Source organism: Heterodontus francisci, chromosome 13, assembly GCF_036365525.1.
Source record: "Heterodontus francisci isolate sHetFra1 chromosome 13, sHetFra1.hap1, whole genome shotgun sequence".
Classification (NCBI taxonomy): Eukaryota; Metazoa; Chordata; class Chondrichthyes; order Heterodontiformes; family Heterodontidae; genus Heterodontus; species Heterodontus francisci.
The window spans coordinates 115019847-115030791 of NC_090383.1; the positions used below are offsets into that span (position 1 = coordinate 115019847).

The following is a 10945-nucleotide window of genomic DNA, read 5'->3' on the forward strand; positions in this document are numbered from 1 at the left end:
GGCTACTGTTGAAACTACCCACCACTCTCTCAGGCAGTGCATTCCAAATCCTAACCAATATCAAAGCTTTTCCTCATGTCGCCTCTGGTTCTTTCGCCAATTACCTTTAACTTAGCACTTTTATAGATCCTCTCCCACAATCCCTCCCTCCCTTTTGTTCTTGAGGTTGTGAGTTCAAATCCCACCATGGAATATGGTCATTGATGAGCTGACATCTGAACTTTGATCTGATGGATTGTTGTACAAAACTCAACTGGTCCCCAACTATCTTTCAGAGTCTGGTACTCCTAGACAGTCTGACCTACTCTCCAGTCCCAATGCCTGAAGTGACATAGCAAGCCCCTCGGCTGAAAAACAATTGCTCAGATAGAATGTCTCCCACTTTCTTGGGACAACTAGGGATGGACAACAAATCTAGTGTCACCACATCCCAAGAGCAATTTCCTCCAGGGATTTTGCTGAACTTCCACTGGGGCTACAGTTGGAGAATCCCCAGAGAAATTACTGGCGGGTGTCTTCAGAGGACCGAAGTCATTCTTGTTCCTGGATTCCTTGTGTTCCAATCCCTTCCTATCTCTGTAACCTCCTCCAGCCCTACAAGCCTCTGAGATCTCTGCCCACCTCCAATTCTGGCCTCTTGCGCATCCCTGATTTTCATCGCTTCACGTTTGGTGGCCGTGCCTTCAGTTCCCTGAGCCTTAAGTTCTGGAAATGCCTCCCTAAACTTAGAAACATAGAAAAATAGGAGCAAGAGTAGGCCATTCGGCCCTTCGAGCCTGCACCGACATTCAATACGATCATGGCTGATCATCCAAACTCATTACCCTGTTCCTGCTTTCTCCCCGTATCCCTTGATCCCATTAGACCTAAGAACTATATCTAACTCTTTCTTGAATATATTTAATGATTTGGCCTCAACTGCTTTCTGTAGAGAATTCCACAGGTTCACCACACTCTGGGTGAAGAAATCTCTCCTCAACTCAGTCCTAAATGGATTACTCCTTATCCTTAGACTGTGACCCCTGGTCCTGGACACCCCCGCCATCGGGAACATCCTTCCTGCATCTAGTCTGTCCAGTCCTGTTAGAACTCTGTAGGTTTCTATGAGATCCCCTCTCATTCTTCTAAACTCTTAACGAATACAAGCCTAATTGACCCAATCTCTCTCTATATGTCAGTTCTGCCATCCCAGGAATCAGTCTGGTGAACCTTCACTGCACTCCCTCCATAGCAAGAACGTCGTTCCTCAGATAAGGAGACCAAGACTGCACACAATACTCCAGATGTGGTCTCACCAAGGCCTTGTATAATTGCAGCAAGACATCCCTGCTCCTGTACTTGAATCCTCTCGCTATGAAGGCCAACATACCATTTGCCTTCTTAACTGCCTGCTGCACCTGCATGCTTGCTTTCAACGACTGGTGCACAAGGACACGCAGGTCTTGCTGCACCTCCCCCTTTCCCAATCTATCGCCGTTCAGATAATCTGCCTTTCTGTTTATTTATCCACATTATACTGCATCTGCCATGTATTTGTCCACTCACACAACCTGTCCAATTCACACTGGAGCTTCTCTGCATCTTCCTCACAGCTCACACTCCCACCCAGCTTTGTGTTGTCTGCAAACTTGGATATATTACATTTAATTCCCTCATCTATATCATTAATATATGTTGTGAATAGCTGAGGTCCTAGCACTGATCCCTGCGGTACTCCACTAGTCACTGCCTGCCACTCGGAAAAAGACCCGTTTATTCCTACTCTTTGTTTCCTGTCTGCCAACCAGTTCTCTATCCAACCAGAACCTTACCTCCAATTCCATGTGCTTTAATTTTGCATGATAATCTCTTATGTGGGACCTTATCAAAAGCTTTCTGAAAGTCCAAATACACCACATCCACTGGTTCTCCCTTATCTATTCTACTAGTTACATCCTCAAAAATTCCAGCAGATTTGTCAAGCATGATTTCCCTTTCATAAATCCATGTTGACTTCGTCCGATCATGTCATTGTTTTCCAAGTGCTCTGCTATTGCATCTTTTATAATGGACTCTAGCATTTTCCCCACTACTGATGTCAGGCTAACCGGTCTATAATTCCCTGTTTTCTCTCTACCTCCTTTTTTATATAGTGGGGTTACATTAGCTACCCTCCAATCTGTTGGAACTATTCCAGAGTCTATAGAATTTTGAAAATTGACCAGCAATGCATCTACTATTTCTAGGGCCACTTCCTTAAGTACTCTGGGATGTAGATTATCAGACCCTGGGGATTTATCAGCCTTCAATCCCATCAATTTCCCGAACACCATTTCCCTACTAATACTGATTTCATACAGTTCCTCCTTCTCACTAGACCCTCTGTTCCCCAACATTTCTGGGAGGTAATTTGTTTCCTCCTTTGTGAAGACAGAACCAAAGTATGTATTTAATTGGTCTGCCATTTCTTTGTTCCCCATTATAAATTCCCCAGTTTCTGACTGTAAGGGACCCACATTTGTCTTCACTAATCTTTTTCTCTTCACATATCTGTAGAAGCTTTTAAAGTCAGTTTTTATGTTCTCTGCAAGCTTACTCTTATGCTCTATTTTCCCTTTCTTAATCAATCCCTTTGGCCTCCTTTGCTGAATTCTAAACTGCTCCCAATCTCCAGGTTTGCTACTACTTGTTCTGGCCATTTTATATTTCTCCTCCTTGGATCTAATACTATCCCTAATTTATTTTGTAAGCCATGGTTGAGCCACCCTTCCTGTTTTAGTTTTGTGCCAGACAGGAATGAACAATTGTTGTAATTCATCCATGCACTCTTTAAATGCTAGCCATTGCCTATCCACTGTCAACCCTTTAAGTAACTTTCCCCAGTCTATCATAGTCAACTCACACCTCTTACCTTCATAGTTTCCTTTATTTAGATTCAGGACCCTTGTCTCGGAATCAACTCTCGCACTCTCCATCTTAATGAAGAATTCTGTCATGTTACGATCGCTCTTCAAATGACCCCGCAGAACAAGATTGTTAACTAATTCTTTCTCGTTACACAATACCCAGTCTTGGATGGCCTGTTCTCTCGTTGGTTCCTCAACATTTTGGTCCAAAAAACCATCACATATGCACTCCAGGAATTCCTGCTCTACAGTATTATTGCTAATTTGGTTTGCCCAATCTATATGTAGAGTAAAGTCACCCATAATTACAGTTGCACCCTTATTACATGCGTCTTTAATTTCCTGTTTAGTGCCATCCTCTACATCACCACTGCTGTTTGGGGGTCTAAATACAACCCCCACCAATGTTTTCTGCCCTTTGGTGTTTCTTAGCTCCACCCATACAGATTCCACATCAGGATTCTCTGAGCTAATATCCTTCCTCACTATTGTATTGATTTCCTCTTTTACTAACAATGCTACTTCACCTCCTTTCCCTTTTTGCCTGTCCTACCTAAATATTGAATACTCTTGGATGTTCAGTTCCCATCCTTGGTCACCCTGCAGACATGTCTCTGTAATCGCAACTATATCGTATCCATTTACATCTATTTGTGCGGTTAATTCACCTACCATATTGTGAATACTCCGCGCATTTAGATACAATGCCTTTAGGCTTATCTTTTTAACATTCTTAGTCCTCTTAGCATTATTTCGCACTATGGCCCTATTTGTTTCTTGCCCTTGATTTCTATGCCTTCCACTTTTGCCTTTTTGTTTCCTGTCTTTCGTTTCTATCCTTGTTTCCTCCTCCTCAGTCTCCCCACTCAGGTTCCCATCCCCCTGCCAATCTAGTTTAAATCCTCCCCAACAGCACTAGCAAATGCCCCTGCAAGGACATTGGTTCTGGTCCTGCCTGGGTGTAATCCGTCCCGCTTGTACAGGTCCCACCTTCCTCAGAACTGGTCCCGATGTCCCAGGAATCTAAATCCCTCCCTCCTGCACCATTTCTCCAGCCACGCATTCATCTGGTCTATTCTCCTGTTCCTATACTCACTAATACATGGCACAGGAAGTAATCCTGAGATTACTACCTTTGAGGTCCTAGCTCCTTAAAGTCATCTTGCAGGACCTCATCGCTTTCTCTACCTATGTCTATGGTACCGACATATACCATGGCCACTGGCTGTTCACCCTTCCCCTTCAGAATGTCCTGCAGCCGCTCCAAGACATCCTTGACCCTAGCACCAGGGAGGCAACATACCATCCTGGAGTCTCGTTTGCGGCCACAGAAACGCCTGTCTGTTCCCCTTACAATTGAATCTGCTATCACTATGGCTCTCCCAATCTTTTTCCGCCCATGCTGTGCAGCAGAGGCATCCGTGGTGCCACGAAGTTGGCTGTTGCTGCTTTCCCCTGGGAGGCCATCCCCCCCCAACAGTATCCAATGCGGTATATCTGTTTGAGAGGGGGATGGCCACAGGGGACTCCTGCACTACCTGCCTGCACCTACTACTCCGCCTGGTGGTCACCCATCCCTTTTCTGCCTGTGCAGCCATTACCTGCGGTGTGACCACCTCGCTAAACGTGCTATCCACGACATCCTCAGCATCGCGGATGCTTCACAGTGAATCCACCCGCAGCTTCAGCTCCGTAATGCGGGTAGCTAGTAGCTGCAGATGGATACACTTCCTGCACACATGGTCGTCAGGGACACTGGAAGCGTCCCTGATTTCCCACATAGCGCAGGAGGAGCATATCACAGGTGCAAACTCTCCTGCCATGACTTACCTTTGGATTACTTAGTTACTGCCTATAAAAAATATTAGTTACAGTAAGGGCCTTGTTCTACTCCAAACACTACCCAATACAATCTAAAGTCCTTAATAAATTACACTAATTTAAAAAAAAACATACTTTAGTAGCACTCACCTTATCACTTAAACTTCTCTTTCCTCCTTCGAAACTTTCCTTTAAACCTACCTCTTTGACCAAGCTTTTGGTCACCTGCCCTAATATCTCCTTATGGTGTCAAAATTTTGTTTGATAATGTTCCTGTGAAGCACCTTGAGACGTTCTACTATGTAAAACCTGCTATATAAATGCAGATTGTTATTGTTGGCTCGTGTCTGACTAAAATGGCTTTTCAATTGTAGGCCTGGACCAACATGATACTAACAGTCCTCAACCAAATTCAGCTACTGCCGGATCAGACGTTTACTGCTCTCCAGCCTTCAGTGTACCCGAGTATTAGCCAACTCACCTGTCACGTCACTGATGTCCGGGTTCGTCAAGCTGTCAGAGAATGGCTGGGAAGAGTGGGAAGAGTCTACGATATAATTATGTAAAAAAAAACACACACAAAGGGGAAAAAAAAGGAATCTATATTTATGAAGCACAATGGTTTACTTTCAACCTGCAAGTAAAATGACTTGCTTTGCCAATCCTGACTTTCCCAATCAGTGCCCATTATATTCCAATGCCCCAGAACCAACCATTGTTGCTGCGATAGATCGAGGTCATTGTCTTGCTCCTTGTGAAAGTCATTGAACCTAAGGTGCCACTGGGGTTGTAGTGAGGGGGGTTGAACCCTATGGTATCATGAGTGTAATGTCCCTCTAGTTTTACCTGAGAGTGAGGGGAAAGTATTAGCTCTGAAAGGGGCGGCCTCACCGTCTCAGCACTGACTGGGATGGATTGCAGGGTGGGGGAGAAGGCAAGCTGGCAGATCAATAAGGTCGCAAGATAGGTACATTTGACAGAGGCCATTTCGGTCGACCTTAGCTCACCCATCTAAGCAAGAACGAATTTACAGTCGCCCCTTGGGTAGAACCTTCAACTTCGAAGGGGTAGAGGTGGATCGTTGTCCCATTTATACACCCGTCCAATTTACCTTTCCATTGAAGTCAATGCGTCGCCTTCCATTTTAGGTTTTCGCCAAAGTTCAGCTCCATGTTTCACGAACGATTCTGAGGTTTTTTTTTGTCTCCAAATGTTGGTTACTCTTTGTATGACATCCATCCTAACGTTCCAACTCCCGCCACTTTCAGTCTGTAACTGCCCCTCATCTGCTGTCCTGACTTACTGTGAAGTTGTGTTCTGGATTTGCCCCTTCGACACCATTCTCTTAACCAGTGCAGCTGCTTTTCAAGTGTTTTTATTGAACAGTGTGGTCTTGAGGTGGATGTTTCTGCAGTGAAAGCAGCATTCACCAAATGGATGTTATTAAGGACCCAGTACAGTTATGCTAATGCACAATTTGCATTTATATAGCATCTTAAGACATTTTCTCCATGCTTAAGGGCGCTATGTAAATACATTTGTTGTTGTGTTGGATTCTACCCTAACTGCTGCTCTAATTCTCCCTTGGCATCAAAACGATGAGCGTGGCGAGGTTTGCTGTTTCTTTTTTCAGAACTTTGAATTGTTGTGACTAGAAAAAGCCTTTTACCCATAGAAACTCTGATTGCAGATTTTGGACAAAAATTTCCACTTACAGCCCCAGACTTCAATCAGAGAATCTTACAGCATAGAATGAGACCATTCAGCCTTTGCTGGCTCGAATTAATCCCATTATTTTTGATATAAAAATAGTAATGAACAGATCTTGGGTGAATCCCCAGTCTTAACTCATTACCGGGGCAGTGAGATTTACCACATGAGGATGGGCACAATCAGGTCCTAATGTCTCCTTCGTGGCTTGATATGTAAAGTTTGTTTAATAACTCTCCTACCCAATACCTTGGAAAGTTCTATGTTAAAGGTACTATGTAAATGCAAGTTGTTATTGTTGTTGAATTGTCTGGTCCACTGCCCCTATCGATGATGCAGCCAAATCAGATTCCAGTTTGTCCTTTCTGTGTCTGAACTGACCGTGTTCAATCCCACGAGTTCTTTTTCACAATTGTCTTTGCAGAATGTTTTCAGCCACTCAGAGTCCGATGTGGCTCCCAGCTCCAAACTAGAAAGAGGAAGGAAAGAATGTAATACTTATTTTTTAAAGAAAAAAATATAGAATAGAGTATATTACACAGAAACAAAGTGAAATTAAAATTATATAAATGAGAGATTTTGAGGGGGGCGGTGCAAGGAGGAGAAGGAAATAGTAGCCACGTGGTGATCAAAAGAAAACAACATTTTTCCAACCTTCCCAATGGATGCTTCACCTTGTTCATGGAATCCCACTCTCCATTGCCCCAGTCTTGATAATCTTCATTGGTCTCCATCCAGGACAATCAGCCCACTTCGACAGCCAATCCCCCACCTTCAACATTCACTCCCTCCTCCACCGATGCACAGTGGTAGCAGTGTGTACCATCTACAAGATGCGCTGCAGCAACGCACCAAGGCTCCTTAGACAGAACCTTCCAAACCCGCAACCTCTACCACAGAGAAGGACAAGGGCAGCAGTTTCATGGGAACACCACGACCTGCAAGTTCCCCTCCAAGCCGCTCACCAGCCAGACGTGAAAATATATCGCCGTTCTTTCACTGTCACTGGCTCAAAATCTTGGAATTCCCTTCCTAGCAGTACTGTGCCTACACCCCAAGGACTGCAGCGGTTCAAGAAGGCAGCTCACCACCACCTTCTCAAGGGCAATTAGGGATGGGCAATAAAAACTGGCCTTCCCAGAAACGCCCACATCCCATGAATGAATAAAATAAAAGCAATTCCTCACTGGCCCAATTTCAAAATCCCTAGCCTTATCAATAGAGGCTCCAAAGCCTCCTCTAAGCCTCAATCTACCTGATCCACACAATCTCGTTCCAACCCATGATCCATCCAATTTACAGGACCAACTCCAGCCCTACACTCCTGTTTGCATCCTCTTCTCTTCCAGCTCTATTCTGTTGAGCAGCGCCTTCATTCCCACTATTGCACTACCCTTGGGAGACAGAGTCTTCGTCGGCCTTGCCCCCATACTCTTGTACAGAATCATAGAATGAAAATGGTAGAAATACTGAGCACATCAGGGCACTGCTTGATCCGAGTATTTCCACCATTTTGGTTTATATTTCAGATTTCCAGAATCTGCAGTATTTTGCCCACTGGATGGAAGTGGCATTAAATCCCAGACAGGCAATTCCCCCCCCTCCCTCCCAAGCATTTCTGCCAATGGTGTAGAACTCTAAAGAAAGCTTAACCCCTCTCTGGGCTTTTCCATTTATTCTTTTGTCTTATTATTCCTGCTTATTCTTTCTGGGTTACTGTGTCAAGGGATAGGGAGTTAAGGTGGGTAAATGGAATCGAGGTACAGATCAACCATGATCTAATTGAATGGCAGCAGGTGTGACAGGGGAGCCTTCTTGTTGCAGAGACTCAGGACATCAATCCTGTGTCTGATACTGGTGTTGTCACACTGGCACCACATTTACACATTGGCACCAAAACAGTATAAAGTAGAAAAAAACAAAATCACATTGGAAGCCAATACATTTCAATGCTGTGCCACTACTCCTTGTGTGATGTTGTTAATTCGTCAACTCAAGTGGCGCACCCACCAGCAATGACAGGCCTGTAATCATTATTATTTCAATTCCCTAGTTTTATAAAATGCTCTTATACTGTGAGAACCTGTGCTGGCACTTTCGACTCCCAAGGCTCAAGTGGCATGCCACCTAAACGGTAAAGTCGCCAGGATTCTCTAACACCGAACTCGGAAGGCCCGTCTTCTTACGGGTTGTTCCTCCAGCTGGTCATTACAAATCTTCAGAAGCTTATGGGTTCAAGTCCCTCGCCAGAGACTTGAGCGCATAATCCAGGCTGACATTCCCGGTGCAGTACTGAGGAAGTGCTGCACTGTCAAAGGTGCTGTCTTCCAGGTGAGACATTAAACCGAGGCCCTGTCTGCCCTCGCAGAAGGTCATAACGATCCCGTGGCACGCTTCTGAAGAAGAGCAGGGAAGTTCTACCCAGTATCCTGACCAATATTTATCCCTCAATCAACATCACTGGTTTTATTTGGTCATTATCACATTGCTGTTTGTGGGAGCTTGCTGTGTGCAAATTCGCTGCTATGTTTCCTACATCTCAACATTTCAAAAGTAATTCATTGGCTGTAAAGCACTTTGGGATGTCCTGAGGTCACGAACGGCGCTAAGTAACTGCAAGTCTTTCTTCTTTGCTGTCACGGTTTCCTGCGGTGACAGTAAGGGTCTCGTCTAGTATTACAAGCAACTGAAATTCTGTCCCCTGACACAACTGGATGTTGTAAAGACAGAATCTGTTATGATCCCTCTGGGTATTTTTCACAGTTTGAGTGAATGTAGTTTGAAAATTCCATGCAGCTTTACACTTTATGTGAAATCCCAGTGACAACGCAAAAAACTGCATTAGTGCTGTTCATAACTGCAGTATTTCGAACTAGGTCAAATCCAAACCTTGCCACGTGTAACTGTATACAACATTGTCTGTTAAATTACTGTGCTTTCAGTCCTGCTCTTAGTCGCTGCAAAATAATTCTCGTTTTATTCACTTTTTATTGTATTTATGTTTGTCGGAAGTCAGATATATATAAGTTCATGTTTGGCTGTTCAGAATGTTGCTGCCGTTATTGCTTAATTTATGTCAAGAAAAATCACATTTGTGTATATTTTTGCTCTGTCAATAAAGATCCGAATGGGCCACCATAATTCAAAATTGCATTTTAATAAGAAATTGTGGGATGAACTGTATTTATGTTGCTTGTACTGTAGAATAAAACATGCGGGTGGATAACAAAAATTGACTCTCTTTTTCTGTTTTACTGTCAGTTTACCTGCGTGTTAGCTGTGGCTTAGTTAATTGCACTGGTGTCTCTGGATTAGAAGGTTGTGGGTTCAGTCTGAGCAAATAGCTCACGCTGTTTAGCATTGTACCAGGACAAGACTTGGGCACTTTCCTTACAAATTTCTCTTCACTGACACCTGGGAACTCGTGTCTCAATTAGGAGAGCTGTCACATGAATGAGTTAAGCAACAGCTTAACCAGAAACATTCCTGTCAGAGTCATCCCAGGCTGCTTTCTTGCTATCCTTAAATACTTGAAGGGGGAGAAAGAAAAAATTTGCAGGGCTTATGGAGAAATAGCAAGGGAGTGTGACTAATTGGGTAGCTCTCCCAAAGAGCCAGCACAGACACAATGGGAAGAATAGCCTCTTTCTGTGCTGTATGTTTCCACCTGTCCTAATATACTCCGTATGTAGCTTGGTGTCAGCTTTTGTTTGCCAGCGTGCCGTGGAATGTTTTACTACGTTAAGCATGCTATATAAATGCATGTTGTTGTGCGATTGAATTCCACCAGAACCACTCATCTCCAGACCTCATCACAGTCTTGCCCCAGACTTGGGCATGAGCTGAATTACAGTGCCGGGAGAGAGTATCTACACTTGACCAGGCAGGATTCGATCATATATGCCCCGAGCAAGACTGGTCAGTGGGGAGGGGGGGCGGGGGGGGTCAGGACATGAGGAGAACTCCCCTCTTTTCCATACGATCGTTTATATGCACTTGACAGGGCAGGCGGAGTCTCAGTTTAATGTCTCATCCAAGAGATGGCACTTGCAACAATGCAGCACTCCCTCAGTACTGCACTTGAGTGTCAGCCTGGAATTTGTGCACAAGTCTTTGGTTTGGTGTTAAGTCTGATGCTCTCCCAAACCTACCTCCCCACAGTTACTCTTTCTAACAAATGTCACCCAAGAGCCTTGGGTGATTTTATATGCTTGAGCCCCCAGAATGATGATGCCAGCTACAACATTAGGGAAAATCAGCAAACCCAGTACAGACCAGAAATCTGGAACCCTCCTGGGCCTCGGCTTATGTGCAGCATGGGATCTGTTGAGCCAAATAGCCTGTTTCTGGGCTGTAAACTGGATGGAAGTCCTGCCTTACTGAGATCTCTCTCTCTCTCTCTATCTATCTATATATATATATATATTATTCTTTCATGGGATGTGGCAAGGCCAGCATTTGTTGCCCATTCCTAATTGCCCTTGACAACTGAGTGGCTTGCTAGGCACTTAAGAGTCAACCACATTGCT

At 44.3% G+C, this 10945-nt stretch overlaps 1 protein-coding gene across 2 annotated transcripts in view; it reads left to right on the top strand.

Annotated features, from left to right (window-relative positions):
* Positions 1 to 9634, top strand: part of arfgef3 (ARFGEF family member 3) — a 131553-nt gene extending 121919 nt beyond the window's left edge. For both annotated transcript variants that reach the window (XM_068045507.1, XM_068045508.1), the window contains one exon: positions 5081 to 9634. In XM_068045507.1, the coding sequence (XP_067901608.1) occupies positions 5081 to 5272 (192 nt within the window). In that variant the 3' untranslated portion in view covers positions 5273 to 9634. The remainder of the gene's footprint in view (positions 1 to 5080) is intronic.
* Positions 9635 to 10945: the final 1311 nt, after the last annotated feature.